At 40.2% G+C, this 23,340-nt stretch overlaps 2 protein-coding genes across 3 annotated transcripts in view; one reads left to right on the top strand and one right to left on the bottom strand.

Moving 5' to 3' along the window:
- Positions 1-23,340, bottom strand: part of RB1 (RB transcriptional corepressor 1) — an 82,131-nt gene that overhangs the window by 19,808 nt on the left and 38,983 nt on the right. The gene's annotated exons all lie outside the window — the stretch shown is intronic.
- LPAR6 (lysophosphatidic acid receptor 6) lies at positions 13,952-22,627 on the top strand. The gene has a single exon (XM_080594842.1). It carries the CDS (start codon positions 16,888-16,890, stop codon positions 17,908-17,910), a length of 1,023 nt encoding a protein of 340 aa, XP_080450968.1. The 5' UTR covers positions 13,952-16,887; the 3' UTR covers positions 17,911-22,627.

Here is a 23,340-nt window from a genome sequence, read left to right as displayed (position 1 = left end):
TGGTCTGAATTGGCAGTGCTGCTACATAAACAACCTTATCTGAAGTCATCAGCATGTTTATTGCCTAGCTCCCCATTGTAGCCAGGCTTCAGTATGACTAATTCTTGGACACACCTTATTTGTCAAGGTTTTTTAGGCAAAAGCCAAACGTCTCAAAGACGAATCGAGCTCCTACCAGTTCCCCCCCAACACTCAGCACAAGAATTCGCATACAATTCATAAACTAAAACGCACCCAATGTGAGCCGTTTGACTGTCGGAAATGGTGATGCATCATCAGTCAGCAACAAAATGTCCTGCCAAAAATCTTGAGGTTGAGAACTGTATCAACAACCTTCAACAGTAAGAACACTGCAGGGTGCGAAGACATTTTTGGGAAAGGAAGTAGAGAAGGCATGCTTTAAAGGACCATTACATTAACCAACAGCATGCAAGTATTAAGAACACAGTATTTCTACGATTATTATACATGAAAAATAATTGCACTCAGAAGCAAAATAGCACTCAAGCACTTCCTTTCTTCATTATTTTGGGGTCACAAAGTGCCCATTTCTGTAAGGAGAATAAAGTTATGTAATTACTCTAGTAACAACCAGATTGTTACAGTACCATATCGTGCTAAGTTCGCTCTTCCTGGCCGTTTCATTTCTGACTGACTTGCACAGTCACTGTTCCCAGAACAGTTAACCAAGAGTAGCAGTTCCAGGAATTACTTGTCTGAGTACAAGTGCAGACACGAAATTCCCCTTACTTCTCTGATCTTCTTCAATCCAGCAAAATACTCTGAGGTGATTACAAAGCAGTGTCAAATGTGGATGAAAATAAGCCAGCATAATGTCATGCTGATGAAAACATGCAACCTCAGCCCAAGAGTGAGCCTGTTACCTCGTTTTCCTCGCAGCCTGTGCTGGGACACACATCACAGCGCATCAGCTCTGCCTTTGGATGAGGCATTCCCAAGAAATCATCATACTGAAACCTCTAACTTCAACTAGCTGCTCAAAGCCCAGCTGGCAACACGCATCTTTTTCCATGAAAAAAAACATTTAACACAAATTTCCTTCAGGTACCAACAACATGGCATCTCTTCTAGATCTTTGCTTAAAGCCAGTAATTCAGTTTCAAGTCTCATTTTCTTTCCAGTTTCTCCTTAGCTGGACAGACTTAGGCACAACATATCACTAATAACTCTTAAGCCAGGTAAAGCAGTTAAGGGTGCTGAGAAACTTTGTGGACAGCAGTTTTTAAAAGCTGGAGGGTATCTTTTAACAGAGCCAAGGATTTGAGGAATTATGAATTGAATAAAACCGTAGACAACAAATAACCTGCTGAGAATGTGGATGTCTAGAATGAGTTGCAAATACAGTAAGATTAATCCTGTAGAAAAAGGAGCATTAACTGGGAAGAGTTACATCTTCTGAAACCTGTAAGAACAGACTGGTGTACGATCCTGAGAAGCAAAAATTACTGCAAGCGCTCTGCAATAGACTTCATATAGTTTAAGTAGAAAAAGGAGGTAAAGAAATTGGGAGTTCCAAAAGCAACCTGATATGTCGTGTTTCACATCAAAATGCAGCCACACAAACATGAATACTGTTTTTTATGCAACAGATTTAATGACTGCTTTTAGAAAATATCTCCATCTGCAAAAAATTACACATGAAAGTGAAAAGATAAAAACTAAATTTGTAGCAAAGCTATCTTACAGCAGAGTGTAACAACACTCTGGGCATAAATCCATCCTTTATAATGGCTTTTGGTCTTAATTTGAACCTGTACTTCTGTGACCACCATTAGAGAACGGGCAAATTTTAGTTACCTCAGTCCACACCTAGCCTTTGCTCACAGCAGACAAAACCTGGCAGTCATCCTGTTGCGCTCAGCTTTCAAGAGGCATAAGCAGAGCTTCTGAGCACCCAGCTGACAGGATTAGCAAGACGTCTCCAGTTAAACACTGCTGCCTTACAAGCACTTGGTTAACGATCAGATAAAATATGATACAATGGAGGTAGGGAGGAGAGTGCTGGAAATGAGCTTAACATTTTAAAAACTCCTTGGGTTGGACTAGATGACCTTCAGAGGTATCTTCCAACCCAAACTGTTCTATGATGCTATTATTAGTCAGCCTTCATTAAGAACACATTCCTCCCAATCTGAAAATAAGAAATTCAGTTTTCATAGTACGATACAGAACAGTATAAAAATCAGAAAAACATCCCCAAACTTCTCAATAACTTGTCTGAACAGATCTGAAACAAAACCTTGGAAGACACTGGTATCTGTATTCTTTGACGTTGCACCCATTTCACACTTTTTAGTGATTCTGCAAATCTGGTATTTTAACATTTACTTGGTATTTTTCCTGCTGCTTTCTTTGAAAGTTTTACAGCTAATTCTGAAGTGGATATTACATGGTTTGCCACCCAGACTTCTACCTGGTTATTGCTTCACTCTCCCCTCCTCCTCTTGAGGGCAATTTCACTGATCTACAGTATTAATTGGCTTCCTCAGCTACATATAAATGCAGACGTCTATAACAGAAACAATTCTAACATTAGTACATCTACACTAGCTTTTCATACATTTGAGACAAAAATATAACCAATATTGTCAAATGCATGAGTATTGCCAAGAAATGATGGAATCCGAAGTGTCTTACACTAAAATATGCAGAGAATCATAGAATATCATGGGTTGGAAGGGACATCAAAGCCCACCCAGTCCCACCCCCCTGCCATGGGCAGGGACACCTCCCACCAGACCAGGTTGCCCAAAGCCCCATCCAGCCTGGCCTTGAACACCTCCAGGGATGGGGCAGCCACAGCTTCTCTGGGCAGCCTGTGCCAGTGCCTCACCACCCTCTGAGGGAAGACTTTCCTCCTAATATCTAATCTAAATCTGCCCTCTTCTACTTTAAAGTCATTCCCCCTTGTCCTATCACTCCGCTCACTGACAGAGTCCCTCCCCACCTTTCCTGTAGGCCCCCTTTAGGTACTGGAAGGCTGCTATAAAGTTTCCCCAGAGCCTTCTCTTCTCCAGGCTGAACAACCCCAACTCCCTCAAGCCTCCCTTCTTCATAGGAGACAATCCAGAGCTACTTCATGATCCTCAGAAACATGAAAGAAAACTTAATAAAAATGCAAAATATACCTGCTTTAGTATTTTTCTAACAGAGTAAGAACTAACACTTTCCAAAATTAAACCATTATTTTTCAGCAAATAATGTTAAGACATGATATTCAGCACCTCTCCTCATGGCCACAGACAAAAATCTTTTTTTGAAGACTCGGTGAAGGATAGCTCTGGCAAAACAGGCTGGCCGATGGCTGAACATTTCCCCCTCAGGTATTTAGAGGGAAGTGATGCAGCAAATTACTGATTTATACTGCTTTAAAACACTTGGTTTCCAGTTTGCACCATAAAGTCAAGCATAAATGCTTTTCCATGTAAATACAGTGGCCAACTATACAATGTTTGATCGCTTGATGGTATAGGAGACAACTGTTAATTATTACTTGACATAAAATATAAAATAAGCTGCTTTCATTCACCTTGGCAGTTTGGGGGGTAGTGGAAAGAGTGGTTGGATGCTGCCATTGGGAATCATTTGACTAGCAAATAACAGATATGCAGAGAGCTGCAGTAGATAGGTAGTACCACCAAGTTATTGTTGCAAACTCAACACATTTGTGTTTGTTTTTTTTAAAGCTTCCTTGAGGCTGTTAAAAAAAATAGACTAATTTATTTTTTTTCTTAGCTATTTGAATTACAGGAACTAACAGAGTACCATGTAAAGATAAGTGACTCGAGCAAAAACGTGTTTGTAGAGAAAAGTGTCTGAGCGCTGACATACCGAGACAAAAGCAAGTCAGATCATGAGATAAGCCCTGCAGATGGCTGCAAACTACACAAGCCTGTGTTTAGAGCACTCTGAGCACTTCTGTTTGTGTGACTTCACAGGGACTTGGGGCAGCAATATCAATCATATTCAAGTTTTAAAATCACAGTAACAAGAAGGCAAAGACACCATATTTTTTCTCTGAAATATGATTACCAGATCCCCCCCTTCGCATTTGAATAGCACCAGCGCAAAAACTTCCCTCCCTATGGGGAGGCTTTGTGCTATGCAGATGTGCAGCGAAGGACCCACACACAGCATCCAGCTTTCCTATGTGCAGCCCCCGTTGCCCACCCGTTCTGAAACCCAAAACCAGACCTGGACTTCAAGGCTCCTTGTGAGAAAGGTGAGGACAACCAGGTGCCTCAGGAGGATGGCTTCAGCAGGGCTCACCAGCACTCACCTAACTGGGGACCCAGAAGTAAGGCCACCAGCTGAGAGATGGGAGTAAGGGGCTTGGGTTTTTGGTACTTGAGTACTGAGGAAACGACCCTCCTTTTAGATTAAAATGACTAAATATAAACATTAATATATCCTGAAAAAAGCGACAAATTTCCTGAACAAATTTCATGCCTTTTTTTTTTCTGACAATCAGGTACTCCTGAGTGTTTGGAGATGTGTTTCTAGAAATCAAGAAACTTGCATGGCCTCTGCTCTCTCCCTCCTCTGTGCAGCGTTCATTCCTTGACCATTTATCTTGGGGTTGTATTTCTGTTGGCATCTAATTAAAAACTACAGCGCACACAGAAAAGAATGCTGTGACTTTCCCTGAAATAATAAAGCAGTGATGCTATATTACACGTGAAGCCTGTGTATCAGCAAAGCAGTAAAACTGACTTAGGTGACAAGGTATATGAAATTATCAAATGATCAAAACTTATGTTTCCCCTGATCTCATTAAATTACAAATATCTTGCTGTTTCCACAAGAAATACGCCAAATTATTCGGTAACAACATGCTTTTTATATTCAAGCTCTCTGGATTTTTCCTTGTGAGAAATTCTCAGTCATTTCTAAACAGAACAAAACCCAGGTTTCAATGTTTCTGATGAAACCGCTACGTTTTACAGGTCCTGTTTCGAGAAAATTGAAGTGTTCTGATGCCAGTTTTACTTCCTGAAGTTTCAGGAAAATGAAATTAGCTTCTAAAGATACTTCTTTTATTTGTCCTTCTTGCAAGAAACCTCAATGAAATATATTCCCACAGAAAGCCTAGATTTTGTGAACGTGTTTTCCAGCAAAGAGCATTTCCAACTCTTCCTGTGAGTCTTACAGTCGAGATCCAGTGTCTCTTTTAGCAACTTCAATATAGGAGCATACTGATCAGGCTTTTGAAGGCATTATACTAATTTTAAACCCTGGTCACACTGTGAACTAACATTGCATATGATTTAATCAAAATATTTGAGTACTGTTACTGAAGTTGCATACAACCATGTAGAATTTGGTGCTGTCTACTTTCTGTGAGCTTGGCAAGTTTGGATGACTTACAAGCATCCTCTCACCATAATTAATTTTAAACCACCGGACATACAGAAGATTCCCAAAATATTTCCCTTTAGCTCTCCAACTCCAAAACGTGTAAAGGTCACACATTATGTGGACAGAAACGCAATCTGAAGCCCATTGAATTTTACAGCTTCTCCTATTATTTGCACTTGAAAAAACAAACCCAAACTGCAGCTTAGCCATTTCTCCCAAACCTACCTTTCACGTACTTTCTATTCTGCTTATTTCCTAGCAAAATAAGCATGTTGTTCAATACTGAAGCTCTGCACATTCAAGCTGTATAGACATGGAATAAAGCTTACCTCTCCCAGGCACGAAGACTTCAGCAACACCTATAACCTTTGGCACAGCTACAGCAACTAAAAATGAATTCTGACTGACAGGTCTATGCAGGAAGAACAGTGCAGATGCACTGTTTGAGCACAGCATGCTCAAATGCATTAAATGAGCTGTTTCAGCCCCAGTTACACAGATCTCCCACATTTTTTCCCCCTCCCAACAGAAGCTGAAAACCCTTCTTAAGAAAGGGTGGAGGGCAGAAATGGTTCACCTTTTTAAAGATTAAATTTTATCAACTTTACTACGAATGTGAGCTCTGAGAGAATTACCTTAAAAGAAGCAAAACGTCCATGAAATCAGCAGGTCATGGCCACCATAGATTTTTATTGCATTTAAATAAGGAAAAACTTCCTGCTTCAGAAAATCTGAAGAATAAGAAGAACACTGAAAAATACAAGTTGACCTTGACATTTCAACACTTTGCTTCTGGTAAGGAAGCAGAGCGTTTTCACACCAACTCACTCTAGATATGTTTAAATTGTTCTGTGCATTCCAGTGTTTTATTCCCTCAAAGGAAGACAGGCAAAGAACACATGGAAATAGCTGTCAAATGTAAAGGAATGACTTTGTTTTGGATGCAATTTTACTCACTGCCTTTACTTTCACTGTAGAGAAAATGCCTATTTCTGCTTTTGGCTGGTGTGGTATCTGTTTTGGGCAGCTTCACTGACATCAGTAAAAGCATATAAAATAAACATAAAGTGAGAGAAATCAAAGCAATTATGTAACATCTTACAGCCCAACATGCACCCACAAGTGCCCCAAAACAGCAGACAGGAGCCTTACGTAGAAGTGTCTATTTATGAAAATCTCATGCAAGGCACCTCAACTCAATTGCAACAACCAATCAGTATTTGTTCTGCAAAGTAGACTTCTGTATTTTTTTTTTAAACTTACATATCTAATAAGCTCCTCTTTTGTCACTCTATGTGCATTTTCTACACCTACTCCGAACCAAATGTATCACTAAGCCATAGCAAAAGCAGCAGATGAGTTTTACTATAACCCTCCAATGAAATAAGTGCGTGTAAATCGAGGTATTCCTGAAGTTAGATCCACAACTGACAGACTGAACTTGAATTTCTCTCTGCTGACTTTCTAGTCTTGGTTTTAACCATACACTGCACGAGGTACCTGCAGTATATTTGTCTGTGGCTTTGTAACTGTCTAGATGGTTTGACATGAGCCTGTATACTTTAACCTGACAAGGAAAATAGAAGCTGATACCAATAGAGAGGACTGTCAGCTCAAAGCATCTACCACCCTGACGTCAGTAAGAAAGCTTCCAGCAGCTTCAATGAAGCAGATTGGGTGTTTGGCTGTTATCCTGAATCACACCTCTATCAACCTCAAACAGCAAAGCACGACGATGGGCAGTATGTCCGTGTTACTGTGCATTTTTATCTTCCTTTGTGAAAAAATCAGGCACACATTTTTCTCTACTATGTTATAGATATCACTATTTCAAGCCATTTACATTAAAAAAATTATAGGGTGCCACACCAGAAACACAGATCTCACTCTGGAGCTTAGCAGAGGCTTCTAAGCATCGCATGGCCAATATTAAGTTAACATCAGTCCAAGAGCAGAAAGAAAAGGAATTTGAAAGCCTCAAAGTCTAACACCCCACCACAACACTCACTGCAAAGTTTCACAGTTGGCTTAAATCAGTTTAAGTGCGCTGGTACTTCTCTAAACTGCACTCGAGCATCTGCACTTTCTGCTCTGTCCCTTGCTTTAACATTAGCACAGCTACGACTACGGCAATTATGTGCTTGTTAGGATTAGCATAAAACCAAATCATTTTCCTCATTCAATGGACCGCACGTAAATACGTACAGCACAGGAGAGGAAACAGGACTGAATGGAGGGCAGTCTGATTGCTTTGAGCAACAGCCCACATTTAAACTCAGTTAATCATGAAAACCATGTCCTCGGTTGCCTGGTGCACGGAAATACGAGAACCTAATGGATTCAAGAAGTACACAGTTAAGATAACATTCGTAAGCAGATGTAGGACCTTTGTGGTCTTTCCTAAATAATGGGTACTTAATCTGCTCATTCTTACCCTCGTCCTCATATCAAACATTTTTTTCTTTAAAAGTTGATGCAACTGGTAACTACTGAAACCTGGAGCTAATAGCTTTCAAAACTACTGCTTCTACCGCAGATTTGAAGGACCTGCATGGCTACGTTTTCTTTTTTTTCACCTCTATCAGTACACCACTAAACCATCACAGATAGCAGCTGAGAAAGTTTGACAAAACCCAGAAACATAAGCAACTGGTACACATGACAGCGCATGCTGCCCGCCGCCACCCAGACCTCACTCTGACCTCTGTGGTCTTTAACATTAGCACAGATACGACTGTGGAAATTAAATATTTGCTCGGATTAGTTTTAAACCAAGTCATTTTCCTCACTCAGCAGAGCACTTTTGCGGTCTAAAAGTACCTGGGGGAACCTACACCCCACTGCATGGATGGCTCTCTGGAAATTGCAGAGGCAAGCTTCTGCTCTCGATGCAGATTTCTGAGCTCAGGGGCGAGGTCCCAGTCTCCCCTCTTCTGACAGGGTCACTCCAGTACCTCCCAGAATGGCTTAACTCTTCCAGGAGGTCTGTTAAGAAAGACTCACATGACAAAAACCGGTTCTGTCATGACAAATGTCTTTTCAACCAAGCTTAAGACCTTGAAGATGCTTATCTGATGGAAAAAATGTCGTCTTTAATTTACATTATTTTGTAATGGTTTTGATTGTCCAACTCCATTATTTCCAAGATATCAGCAGAAAAAAAAAAATCATGTGAGAAGCACATCCTTTGTCCCTCCTCCAAAGCATTGACATGTATTCTTACCTTGTACGTCTCCCCTCATTGTCACACTGAAAATGTAACTGCCAAAAGTGTGCAATGCGATGTGTGCAATGCAACAACGAAATTCATAAAGCACTGAATTTGTTTCAGCAAACTTCAGAAAAATGGGCTGGGAGGAAAAGAGCAGTTGTATGGGTAAAGTCAGCTGAAGGACCTCTAATACTGTTTACCAGAACTAATGACATGCTACATAATCATTTAAGTGATCTTATGATGCAGAATTTAAAGAGGTTATTTGCTGACTTACGCTTTCTTTAGAAAGTAATCGTTCCTCATGTTAATCAAGTCCGAGCTGTGCTTTTTGGCAGCAGTTCTCTCCAGACAAGCATTTTCATGTCAGTATTTATCTATACTAATTAGCTTACCAGCTTGAACAACTCTTACGAAACGTTTTTCTCCCCTAACTTCTTACATTCCAGTTTTGTGAAGGAAAGCAAACTAATTCTATGTTTTTTTAAACTGTATGAATGCACATAAATCTTATAGAACAAGTATGACAAATTCTTTCAATAGCTTCATAATGCTGTCCTTTACAGAAGAGAACAGGAATGTGACTGCGGGCTTCGAGCTGCCGCTGACAAGCAGAGGTTAAAATCCTCTCGTATAAAGGCAGAGGCCTCCGCTGTGTCAAAACTGCAAGAGGCTGCAAGCACTCGATCCGGTGGCTGCAAGTAATTTGGCATGGAAGTGAAATATGTCTTTAAGACCTACACGGATAAATACCAGTTATCCTGACACGGAACCCAGTCCTGGCAAGAGAAGAAGAGAGGCTGGGCAAAAGCTTAAACTAAAGACCTGAAAAATAACAAGCAATTATCTTAGAAACTAAATAAATCATAATCTTCTTTCTACAAGTTCTGCCCTACCCCATTTCATCCTGTACGTTTGGAAAAGCTTCCAAAATAATTTCTGAAGCGTCTTCCATTTCCTTTCCGTCATTCCTAGGATTTGCTTACTATGGCAGTTGATTTTTTATTTCTTTCATCAAAGTCGTGTTTCTGCACTTGCAAAGTATTTTGAATGCAACTTTTGTCATTAAACGTTTTGCAAATTTCAGCCAATTCCAGTTAAAGTCTGAATTTCTAATCCTATGGTTTAGAAAGTATAAACTTGAGTAGTGCCAGAATATGTTATAGTCTTAGGGAAAGCCATTTTACTTATTTCTTGTATATAAAATGGAGAGAAATCTCAGCTACCGACAAGATTTCAGCTGTACTTGCAGAATGGTTGGATAAACGTCCATCCCTTTAAACCATTCAGTCAAAAGCTTGAAGCTTGAAAAGATTTGAAGTTGTTTAACCACCTACTAACGTACTGTACTACCAACTGCAGTTACTTACGTGTTGTCATCGTCTGATATCCAACACACTTTAAAGGATGATTCCATACTGTCTTCACTAGTGAAGACCTGAAGATATTTCCTTTAATTAATTTATAAAGAACTGCTCCAAACATCTCCTCAGGATATATCTGGATACCTGTTTTAAACCACCAGCTCACAACGTCACCATCCCTAACAAACCAACAGCCAAGTGGACTCATTAAACTCCTCTAAATATGCAACAGAAATGGCAATTTTGTTCTTCATGCAAAGTAATTTCTCCCTTAGAGTGAGAAAGAGGTAGAAGCTTAAATTGTTAGGGACCTAACACAGACACACACTGTTCATAACTACAGAAAATGAAAAATTAAGAATTAAGGCTGGCACGGAGCGCTAAGTAGATGTTTCATTTCTTACCTGCTATTGCTGCATGTATCAGATAAAAGTGGAGGGCACGATTTTAAATGTATCAGATAACAACTGACATGTTATCAACATATCATCAATATTTTACCAAGTTACTGCTTACTCTTTTCAGATATCTTTACAATCAAGTTCTCAGAAAAAATTTACTTTGCACATCAAAATATTTTAGAACATAAGCAAAAACTAAGATTTTCATCAGTTGCACAAAAAAATGCAACTCAAAAACCCTTATGCAAATATTTACCAGTCATCTGTTAGTGGCCTAAAACACTGCTGTAACTGCTCGTGTGTATTTACAATGCAAACAACCAATCTGCATATCCCACTACACCATTTACATAATTCTAGGTAAGCCTTACGTGTTCATTAGTGTAACTGGAACTCTGAGATAAAAGCTTTTTTTTTTTTTGCTGTTAGACACTGCATGTTTCTATCAATGCTAGAGAAAACTATTTCCAAATTTTAGATAACGTGCCTTAAAAAACTGACGCCGTAAATTCAGTTACTGTCACAATAGCTGTGCTCAACAGAAACCAAGTAACATCAAGATTAAGCTCTAAAGCGTAAGCAGAGGACGCATACAATATTTTCTGAAATAAAATATTCTAAAAATATCTTCAGAGCTTGTACAACATACTCCAGGATATAGTTCTGCACTTTCCTCCATCAAAGAGCACAGGAAATTTTCCGCCAACCCTGTTCCTGAAACCTTTTATGCAAAATCAAAATGAAACAAGGGGAAAAAAAAAGTCAAATTAGTAGCATTTGAAAGATTCTCCAATTTTCCCATTAAGTCTCTTAAGAATTTCCCCTTTAAATTAGAGCATCTATAAAGCCTCGAGTAGTCTTATGAAGGATTACATTATGCTAATAGGTACTGCGAAGCCTGAACACAGCCCCAACAGCAGCACTTGAGATTTGAAGCTCCACTTCAAAGGAGAAGGGGTCCCAGCTACGAGAGAAAAGCAATGTAATGTACTTGTTTGCCTCTTAGTTACTTAGAAGTGATTAACCACCACACATTGGTTTTCCTTTCCACTTATGTCAGCTTTTACATAGTATTCTGTAATAAAAATATGTTCTCGGTAGACTACTTCTCTTTATGATATTAGGTATAAAGGACAGTACAGGAAACAGCAAGAGATTGTACGTAACTAGTGGTTCAAAAACTGCTTATTCGTACATGGGCATACCAAAACTGTTGTGAAGAAGTGTTTCAAACTGAAATACACTGCCCTACGCTCCTAGAATTTGACTAAAAGTGGCATTTTTAAAGTACGGTTGGCAAAATCACTGCACATATTTTTAAGAACAAAGAACCACAGCAATCCATTACGCTTGAGTTGTCCAAAGACACTGCAACAACAAACTACCTTTGCTATACTGATATTTGGGTCTAAGAAGCCCTCCCTCCATGAATCCAAAAGGTGGAGGAAAACACAAAAAGGACTCCAGCAGCCTAAAATTAAACAAAAGGAGAGAAACCGTTTCCTCTTTTTGTAAGCAAGAAAGGAAGAGCTGTGCTTCCTATAAAGGAAACACAAATAGAAGAGAGAAGCATTTCAGCTATACAGGAACGAAGAACTCTTACTTTATTCTGAGCTTCCTTCTTCCTTTTTAAGCCATTACACACAAATTATTTTAACTTGGAGAACCCAAGAATTTCACAGCCCAAACACTTTAGCTTGCTGCCTTTTTTTTTTTTAAGGATATTTAAGACTTTTTGCATCTATGTATCAGAACATAGCTAGTAAAAGAAAAAGTAATCCAGAAAACTGGTTATAATCAGTCAGTCCATCTTTCAGCAGAAAATGTTTACAGTTTTAACTTTTACATGTAATTGGTATATGTAGTTTCATTTGCATCAAGCTAATCAGTTTCCTGATATGAAGGAGTCTTCTGCTGGCTATACAACAGTCATCCAGTATTGGTCTGACAAGATAAAAATCATCTGTTCACCATTAAACGTATAATGCTCATTTTAAGACTTGTCTACTACACTGGTGATTGGTTTTGGTGGTCCTGTGTTTGTTGTTTTTTTTTTTTTAAAGGAAAAAAACAGAATTTTCAGGCCCCCCAGGTCCCTTTGCTGCAGAGCTACTTCCCAGCTGGGTGCCCCCAGCCCGTCCTGGTACCTGGGGTCGCTCCCCCCTAGGTACAGGATGCTCTGCACTTCTCCATGGCAGACTTCACGAGATTGCTGCCAGCCCATCTCACCTCTCCCGCCTGCTGAGGTCCCTCCAGACGGCAGCGCGGCCCTCTGGTGAGCCAACCCCACAACCCAGTTTCATTGCCAGCCCTGCCTTCTCTGTAGCTATATAATTATGCAGTTGAACCAAGTGAAGTCCTTGAATAGATCCTTTTACTTGGCAGGGATCTAATCTACAACTACAGAAATTTTATCTTACTACATTTTTACCCAATTTGCTAGCCATTATAATTATCTCAATATCATATTTAATAAAGTGTTCTCCATCCAAGGACTTCAAACTGTTTTTAACAATTAAGACAGCCTCACACCCCAGCAAGGAAGTGAACAAGCTCTTACACAGAGTGAAGCTAAAGCACAAAATCAGAAAACTTTACCAAGATTGGAAAAGAACAAATATCTGTGACACAGCCAGCTACAGACTTCCTGGCTCCCAGTCTCAACCGTTAAATTCCTTCCTGTACATGCACACACACACTCAAACAGAAACTCCAGTAAATAGACTAAAAATGCTTCAGAAATCATCACTACCCCATGAAAATGAATAGATAAATAGCAAGGAACACTTAGGGCAAGTAAAATAGGATCCTGCCAGGGTTCGTGATGTTACTATGTTACTGATACTGCCCTTGTTTTTTCTCTAAAAGAAGTCAGAACATTTATTCCTAGCATCAGTGCAATTCATGAGTTCAGAATTCATTTCACTGCTGACTGTGATTTCTGCATGATTCCAGCACTGAAGACTTGAACAACACTAGACGAACGTGCAACACTGGTCAGAAGAACTCCAGAAGTTTAGAAAGCCTTCAAATATTTGTTTCATTTCAGTGAAACATTTCTTTGCCATTCAACTTGGACTCCTGAATTTAAGGGGTCCTCATGCAGCACTAGCAACAGAGGGTAGGTCCTAACTCATTCTTGTCTCTACTTTGGAAAAGCAGACAGACTTAAATACACATCTCCCTTCAGTGGCAGCATCATTTCCTTTGGGGAAAATAAAAGCCCTAAGCATACAGGGCCCTCCCTGCAGCTGTTTCCTCCTGCCTACCCCCACCTGCCCATGCCAAAGGGAAGTTTGCCGGCAGCAAAGGTGGGTAAGGAAGGTCATTACTATGTGAATTCTTCCTCCATAATAACTAATGTACTTTTTTTTTCCCCTCCCAGTGCTGGAGCTTGCTTTAGGGTTTTCCAAATCTGACAGCATGGAGCGCAACAGCTTGAAACTTGAGAGCACGCGATGAGTTTTCCTCCCAGCCAGCACTGGCTCTCAGCCAGACGAAGGCTCCTGCGGACTCCAACGCAGGCTGTCCTAGCGGAGGTTCATTCGCACAGAGAAGCATACGAGCAGGCTGGAATGCAAATTCAAACAGTATTTGATAACCATCAGTCACGTTTAATTTAAGGAAAGGGGTATGCCGTCCCCTTCTGCCATACAAATTTTGACAATAAAGAGAAAATGAGTCAGACTGCCTGCTCAGTCACATACCCATTCACTGCAACATGATACGAAGTCAAAACCTGTCAACTTGGGCTTTTCAAGTTTTCTTCTGCAGGTGGAGAAGCCCTGCAGCTGAATGCTATTTTTGGAAGAATACAAGTATCACTTATTTCTTCAGTTAGCGTGAGGGGCTAATAGCAAAGCAACCAAATAGGTACAAGGGGAAGTCCCAAGCTTACCCAAGGACAGCAGAAGCACGTACCTGATTCCCTAAACTACAGCTCTGAGAAGTTCCCGTGTTCATGATACGAGCACAAGCATGGTCACCAGGCAGGGGCTCTGACTAACCAACTGCAGGCTGAAAATGCACTTTCACAATTGCTCCAAAATATATTTAATGTGGCAAAATTTACAGCACCTCTGGTTACACATATCCCCATCCTTTCTCTTCACACCCACATCTCAGCTCAAATGGAAAATTAAGAACTGATGAATAAAGAGAGACTTATTCATTTCTATTTGTTTCTACCTCTAAAGATGAGTTTTCACTTGAGGTTTTGACATACGTCAAATTCCCATACTGCGGGGATTTTAGCAACTGAAACAGCCCCACAGCTTTCCCTGAGGAAAAAAAAAAGACAAGTCAGAGTAGGAAAATTGAGTATAGAGCTCCTATGGCCTGATGCAGGACACATTGGAAAAAAACAAAACCACCTTTTATTCACACAAGGCTGCCAGGAATGGAATCAACATTCAACCATGTGTTACAACTACTTTTGTGAGGGAAAGCCAGGAAAGGTAACTTTATGTTAAACTGTGAATTGAGCTAGACACACAAGAGACTCTGCCAGGCTCACCTTTTCATTTCTTGCCAACTTGGAAGTGGAAAACATACCTTGCTTTACAGTTATGAATTTCAAAAATATTTTTAAAATACATGTCTAGTGGTTATGGCCTACTGAAGTCTGAAGTGAAACTGCTTGACTTCACCTCCAAATCAAGGTGAAAGGGTTTCACTGAAGCTAACCTGAAACAAAATACACGAGACCCATTTTAGCACTGTTCTGAATTTTGTCTGAGGTACCTTGCGTTAAGAAACTAAGCCAAAACCCTGTGGAGGGTATTATTTTCTCTCCTTTACAAGAGACTAGACAATTTCTGCCTAGCAGAGCCTTGCTTATGTACAGCTGATTAAAATCTCGTTCAAAAGAGCCACGCCACCCAGCCAGATATGAAGAGGTTTGTTTTTCAAAGACTTTGAAATATACTGGTTTTGATGCCAGAAGTCAGAGTGTCTCTCCAAGCTGATGTTAAATAAATGAGTCTGTCTAAACTGAGATTTATCTCTTATCTGCCCCTAAAGGCAGTAAGAGCTGCTTTTTTAAAAAAAATTTACTTAATTTAATTAGTTACAACATGTTTTCGTTTCATTACTCAGCGACTAATGTGAATATTTCATGCATGTGTGATAACTGGCCCCATTAATTTATCAAAACCAACTGAATAGTGCAGTATTTATTTTGGTAGAGCGTATTAGTTCTGTGCTTAGGTACCAGAGAAAAATGCTTTTCCCATAAAAAAATAAATGTTTGAAATCTACTCTGTAACAAGTGCTATCTGTGCCTATTAGAAATAAGTTTGAGACATATTTCCTAGCACAGATTAGGAGTTTCTCCTCCCACTGCAACACATCTCAGTTGTGGGAATGTCCCGGAGCAACCCCCAGGGCATCACCCCGTACCTCTCCCTCTGAGTAAATCAGGAGGTGAAATTATTTAATTATCTACTGGTATTACTCTGTCCCTCGTGAGGAACGTACTGGCGTACTGAGGGAAATCTAGACAGGGCTACTCAGCTGATTTTTGGTGGTTAAACACGCAGTCTCTTACAAGGAAAGACGATCTTCCAAAAACGTAAGCTTAGTTCAATCCTACATAAAACAGAAAACCCCTCTTTTGCTACCACCTCTGACAAAGAACGAAACTAACTTTTAGGCGTGAGAGCTATTCTGACGCAGAAAAGCCTCCCCACAACCAAAGCAAGATTTTGCAGCCAGACTTCCCAGCTTCCACGCCGCACGCAGAGCACCCCTGGGCGGGCGCAGGAGGAGTTAGGGACCCGGCGGCAGCGCTGAGAGACGCGGGGCGGGCGGGCAGCCCCAAGCGAAACCCTTCCCCGGCGAGCCTGGCCTCTCCTCCCCGTGATGTGACGCTACAAAGGGGGCCAGCTCTCCCTGCCCTCCGCACCCGGAGGCTGGGCCAGGCGGGGCGAGGAGAAGGCCGGGCACTGAGGCGAGGCAAGAGCCGCCCAAGCACCCAGGTGCCGCTGCCGTCCTGCTCTCGCTTCCCGCCCGTGGCGCGGCGAGCCCTCAGCCAAGCTGAGAAGCTCCTTCCGCAGAAAGAAGGCTGTGAGAAGGGAGACATGGCAGCGCCTACGCTTCACCGAGCCTGGGAAATCGTCCTCTGAAGCCTACGTTTTTGCTGGTTACTTCAGTTTAGAAGAAGGAGGCTGGGACGACACGAGCTGCAGAATGAGACAGAAAGTCCTTCATCAGATGGAGGCAGGGGAAGAAGGGAGCTAAAAGCAAGCCTGGGGACAGCCACCTCTGCTGCAACTACGAGGTTTTATGTTGAAAAGCTGGCTGATTACAGTAGCTGTGGGAAGAGAAGAGCGATGTCCCGGGGGTTACTGCAGGAGATGCACCCTGCCACTGTCACCGCTTCGCTGAAGCTGAGGAGAAACTGAAGCTCATCGGAGCACCCAGGACACACACCTACAATCTCTCACTTGAAGTTTGAAAAGTTGAAATAAAAATACCAGAGAAGGCTTTGAACCACAGGAAGCCAGGCTTGTATTTTAAATATACCATTATAATGGTAAGCTCTAATTGTTCCACTGAGGACTCCTTTAAATATACTTTATACGGATGTATCTTTAGCATGGTATTTGTTCTTGGCCTCATAGCAAACTGCGTTGCTATCTACATTTTCACTTTTACGTTAAAAGTGCGAAATGAGACTACCACATACATGCTTAATTTAGCAATATCTGATCTGCTTTTTGTGTTTACATTGCCCTTCAGGATTTATTACTTTACGGAAAGAAACTGGCCCTTTGGAGACATTCTTTGCAAGATTTCTGTCACACTGTTTTATACGAACATGTACGGGAGCATTTTGTTTTTGACCTGCATAAGCGTAGATCGCTTTCTAGCTATAGTTTACCCGTTTCAATCGAAGACCCTTCGAACCAAAAGAAATGCAAAAATCGTTTGTGCTGTAGTATGGATAACAGTGTTAGCAGGGAGCACACCGGCAAGCTTTTTTCAGTCTACAAACCTCCGGAATAACACCGAACAAAGAACATGCTTTGAAAACTTTCCAGAGGCTACCTGGAAAACTTACCTATCCAGAATTGTTATCTTCATTGAAATAGTGGGATTTTTCATTCCACTCATCGTGAACGTGACCTGTTCTACTATGGTCCTACGAACGCTGAACAAACCCCTTACGTTAAGTCGGAATAAATTAAGCAAGAAAAAGGTACTCAAAATGATTTTTGTCCACCTGGTGATATTCTGCTCCTGTTTTGTGCCTTATAACATTACCTTAATACTTTACTCTCTCATGAGAACGCAGACGTGGATTAATTGTTCGGTGGTAACCGCGGTCAGGACTATGTACCCTGTCACCCTGTGCATCGCCGTCTCAAACTGTTGTTTTGACCCAATAGTGTATTATTTCACTTCGGATACAATTCAAAATTCGATAAAAAGTAACAGGCTCACTAGAACACGTGATACCAGGTTCTCCGAGATGCCAGTTTCAGAAAACTTTATTCAACACAGCCTTCAGACCATAAAAATGAAAATATTTGACAGTGACTCTCCAAAATAAACTGCATTAGAAACTGCTGGGACTAAACTGGAGTTAGAAGCCTGCACATTTCTTCAGCTGTGAAAATATATCCTGATCTGTAAATGTTACTCCTCCTTTACATCAGAAAAGTTTATGATATGAATAAGTGTTAAGCATAATAGTACACAGAAAATACTTTAATAACTTACATCAGACATCTGTTTTTATTGTATTTATGTTAAAAACGAACTTCTGTTTTCAGCCTACGCTACCAAAGTCCAAAGACTAGTTTGTCAAGTCAAAAAACAAATAAGAAACCAGGTCACTTCTAAAATTAGCCTAACTGCTCGTTCTAAACAATTATATCGGTTTCCAAGTTACTGAGGACAGGGGGGCGAAACTAGTTGGTTTACAATGCAGAATCCACTTACCGATCATATTGGTCATGTAATTACAGCTAGCATGCCTGCTTTCAAATTTCCTCTTCCCTCTCCCTTGCTCCTAATCCCTTTTTTTTCTCCCAGCAACTTCCTTCATTGTAAAAGGCTTCGATCACTGTGCTAACAAGATCTTCATTTCTCCTGTACCTGCCCTTCCCCAGTTAGCCATCTTCCATAAGTAATAAATTACCTGTCTGTTGCCTGTTCCCCAAAAACCAACAGATTAGTTATCTCCCCTTCCACTAATATCCCTTTTTTCTCCACAGGCCCAAACTATGCTTTCTCCCAGATTACCTAAACAATTCACGTGCTTACTTTAACCTCAAAAACAATTCATTCTCAACACATTCAGCTTTAAAGACTGCTGTTTCTGCTTTAAAGACTGCTGTTTCTGTTTCAGATCTGGAAAAAAAAGACTACTGTTTCTCCACTTATCTGATAGAATGTATTCCTTCTCCACAAGCCTTACTCCATAAAGAAATTAAAGCTTTGAGTAGTTTAGGGCATCTGGAAACAACTCAGAAAAACTGGTTTTTCTTCTCACCTCTGTCTCAGATGTCTGTGTAATTATAACAAAAATAACCTCTGATGACTGAAGCTGGTGCTTTTAAGTACAGTACCACTTCATTAAACTCTCTTCTGAGAAGTTCTTCAACTCAACACAAATTTTAAGCAAAATAACATCCTCCAAGTAAGGTAACTCCATCCCAAGAGACCATATTGTTATTAAAAAGACACAACCCTTGATGACTAGGAATGAGTATGCACGTTAGCTAAAATATTTCTTTCAGGAAACTATTTGGTGTCCCATAAAGAAATTCAAGACAGTAATGTTCAGAATGAGCCTTCCTCTCAAGCTTCATGCCCAAGAAATATTTTGGCTTTTTAACATTAGCATTTAAAATTTCTGATGTTATTTTCTTGTGAACTTTATTTTTATAAAGTTAGTTGAGACTACGTGCTGGCAAAATTGAGACACTGTAAAATCAAGGCCAATGTAAAAGGAGAAGTCTATGTATATTACTGTTACAAACAGGAATATAAATACAAAAGAGTATTTTTAAGTGTCCTGCTATGTATGTTTCTCAGTTATTAGAACACTGTACATATTCCTCTAAATTAATTTAACACTAAAATTAAATAAATATTTAAAAGGTAGAAGTGTCGGGTTTTCCTCCCCAAGGACAATGGAGTGAAGAGCTAAATTAAAATGAAGTTATATTTTAGATTTATGGCAGTCAGTTGCACCACAGATACAGTACTCTGAGGCACTTTTACTTCAGGGCACTATATGGAAGAATGACTCAATGTTGGAGAAAATGCATATTGGGCTATCAGAATATATGATGTACTGTCTGAGTTTACTTCTAGCGCAATACTTTTGCTTAACTGTTACAAGTCATTTTTACATTGAATACTACTATTGGAAAACTTGAGTTACTGAGGCTACTAGAAATTGATAGATTTCAAATGCTACTAAATTAGAAATTCATTCTCTGTACGACTGGTGAAAGGAAAATTCAAACAGTATAAGCTAAACTACAAAGATAGGTAGATATTTAAGTCTATGCTAATATCTTAAAACAGGCAATGCTCCTAGTTGGGAGTCCTACACTCTCCTGATTCGTATCTGACTTCAGAAAAATGCATGAGAAGAACCACTGAGTAGAAATCCAGTATGATTCCTATACAAGAAGTCACTGAGAAATCCGAAGTTCGAAAGTCAGATACACATCTGTTTTGAAGAGCCTGTTTAGTAGTTGGAATGGTAAAAAAAGCTTTTTGTTATCAGTGTTTGCAGTCAGTTTTATATCCTTCTCATACTTGATAAACTTCAGGGTTTCCTTTCTTAGTTGTTCTGAGAAGAGATGCTGCGTTTCAACAACCCCGTGGAAGCACCTACCATCAGTGACAGGGATGACTGCCTAGGTGCCACCACTGACACCACAAGCACGCAGCAAGAAGTATGATGAGGAGTTGAATTTTTATACAGAGCTGGTTTGTTCTGAGGGTGAATGGCATTTAATCATCTCCTTCCTGATCCCCTCCAAAGGCTTTAAAGCTCTTGGGCTCCATGTCTAGACTATGGCTCATGCCGCGCGTGGCAGTGACACCCCGTCCAGTAGCATCCCTGCACTGCAGCCACGAGCACCACTGGAGCCTCACCCTGGCAGAAGGAAGCTGCTCCTGCTGAGATTACAAAACTACCCCCAAAAAAATCACTGGACTTGAAAGCAGAACAAGATGATGAAAGTAACGTGTTTGGGTGCTGCCCTTTGAACCAGACTTTCCTCTTAGTTCAGAAAGCCTAGGGAAGCATGAAGAGGGTTTTTTTTCTGCCTTGCACTCGCTCTCTGGGGCAGTAGCTTCTGCTTTTTGCCCTAGCACAGCACAGCAGCTTTCCCATCAGCTAACGGCCTGCTACCTCAAAACTGTGTGAAAAGGCTTTGAGTTTTTAATTACCGAACATACTTCACTCTTGCCACAGGAAAAGAAAAAGACAGAAGAGGAACATCTGTAATTCAGAGAATCTGTGACTTGAGAAATTCCTGATCTAAGCAGTTCAGAAGAAGGGAAGCAAACCTGTACCTCCCAGAAAAAGCTGATATAAAACCAAACTACAAGCTCATCAGGACTGGATGAGGTTTTCTCCTCCTTTTACAGCTCTGCAAGAAGATTAACCTGGAGAGCCATGGATGGAGCAACACTTCCACTCTCCTGAACAGCTGCACTCCTTCAGTCTAATCCTGCTTTTGATACCAACTCTGCTGTCTCTCTGGCAACAGACAATGCCAAAATTTAAATCTAGATGAGGAGTTAAGCTAATTGTGCCACGGCATCTTAAATAAAAATGTCTTACAATGTCAGAGCTCCTGAGCATCTGACAATACACTGCATCCAGTACGTGCTAAAAGTGCATTATTTTTACTCATATGGCTATGCAGAGGTTTAGGAGTTCATTTTTTAGGACTGTAACTTGCAGATTTCTTTGTATTCTAGTTACTTCATCTACAGAGTGCAGATACTACCTACTTACCAGGATAATAAAAGTAGTGAAAATTTAGTTAACTTCAAGTCTTTGTGGATCAGAAAGAAGGCAGGCAGCAGCTGCTCACTAGATAATGAACAGTCTGCTCCAAAAGACATGGAAAAAAAGTCTATCAGAAATCTGATTTACTTCAGCTTATTATTTCAAAAAAAAACAAAAGATTTCCCCTTTTAAACTTAATATTCAGCTTGAAATCTGAATTTCTGGCTTTCTGAGGAACAGACTAAGTGTAAAAATTTGTCTCCTTTGGTATACACACCTTGGACATTCAAAGAAACGTAGGACCAATACCAAGTCAGATTTATTTATATTTTTCATCTAGAAGGGCTTAAAAACTAGATTCATCAGGGAAGCGAGAAATCTGTAACTGGAATCAACATCCAACCTTTTATTTCTTAAGTAACTTCAGTTATAGAAATGCAGCTGGAAAAAGAGCTCGTTAGAGCAAGCAGAAGATAGGAATGGCTGTACTGGGCCAAAGCCCAGACATGCACCTAATCTACAATCGTGCTCCTCCAACAGTGGCCAAAGCTGGATATCTGGGGAAGAAGATAACAGCAGGAGGGGCATGCCGGGCTTCCCCTCTTCATCACTTGCATCTCAGACTTACTGAACAAACAAACATCTGACCTAGAAACACGCACGTTTTTCTTCTGTGAGCTTGTCCTGCCTCCCTTTGAACTCGTCAGCTTTTAACATCCACAACATTCTGTAGCAAAATGTTCACCTTGAGTGTACGTGGTAGGAAACAAACCAAACCGAAAACCTTTTGTATCAAATCCACTGGCTTCATTATTGCCTCCTTCCGAAGAAGCAAGGAGCATTTGATTGCCATACCGCCCTTCTGTACCACTCCTCTTATGCTAGTCCTCTGTCATCTCTAGCAAATGAGAAGCGGTTTTCATTCACAACTTCAACCAGCATCACGGCCAAAAATAAGATCTTCAGAATTACACAAAGTACTCCTGTAAAATCACAGTGAAACCAATGAGGGCCACTTTGAGGCTGGTCATTTTAAAAATCCCACGTGAGCATGGTAAATCCTGGCATTATGCATTCTTCCAAGTTAGTTTTCAGGAGTCCTGTTAATGAACAGCAATTCCTTCATACTTTTCCAGCAGTAAATATATTAGAGGGTCCTTGCACCCTACCAGAGTATTATTATTTACACCTCAGTGTTACTGGTATTTAAGCATCACTGACAAAATGCAAGAGGATACATTTGAAAGCTAATGCAAAATGTAAATTAGAAAATAAATCTAAGAGTTATAAATGCCTGGGCTTCATTTAATTATCCAGTTATCAGAGTGCTGATAAAAACTTCAGTATAAATACAATTGACAATCACTGAATTAGCACATTTTCAGAACACACTCAAGAGAGCTCATTAAAGAAAGGTGCAAAGTTAGAAAGCCATGCTTGCCATCTAGTACCTCTGCAAGAAGTCAGAATTAGATTAGAACAAACCTCTCTGCTTTGACACCAAAGCACTGCGTAGCCTTTCACATTTATCATCTCCCTCCCACCCCCAGTTCCTGTTACACAATTGCTTATAAAACAAGCTCTGTTTTTCCTGAAAGAAAGCTGAACTTATCACAAAATTAAAAACAAAAAGAAAATACACCCTGCAATCATCTGTTTTTCCTATAAAACCCACCATTTTGTTGGAAAAGTGAAAATTCCAGAACTGAGAACTGAGATTTTTTTTCTATTTAACAAAAACTTATTTTAAACACAAAAATCAAAGCACAAGGAGTAACAAAGGAAGGCCTTTAGTGATAAGTTCCCAGCTTTTTATCCACAAACAATTCTTTTAAAGGATAACTTCCCACACACACAGCTTTAAGACGCTCCCTACCTTCATCCTTTGTAAATAATGAGTTGCTGCCCTGAAGAAAAAGTCTTAAATAACAACGCTAGTAACAGGAGGTACCAGAAATTAATGCCATGATCTTGGGAACAGAATCAAGTGTACTTCAT

Source organism: Anser brachyrhynchus (genome assembly GCF_964034855.1).
Source record: "Anser brachyrhynchus genome assembly, chromosome: 1".
NCBI lineage: Eukaryota > Metazoa > Chordata > Aves > Anseriformes > Anatidae > Anser > Anser brachyrhynchus.
The sequence above is the reverse complement of the archived record's forward strand: the minus strand, read 5'-3'. Positions and strand labels throughout refer to the sequence as shown.

Bases quoted from the DNA above. Each gene is read 5' to 3' on its own strand.
- LPAR6 (XM_080594842.1), top strand. From the start codon at position 16,888: ATGGTAAGCTCTAATTGTTCCACTGAGGACTCCTTTAAATATACTTTA.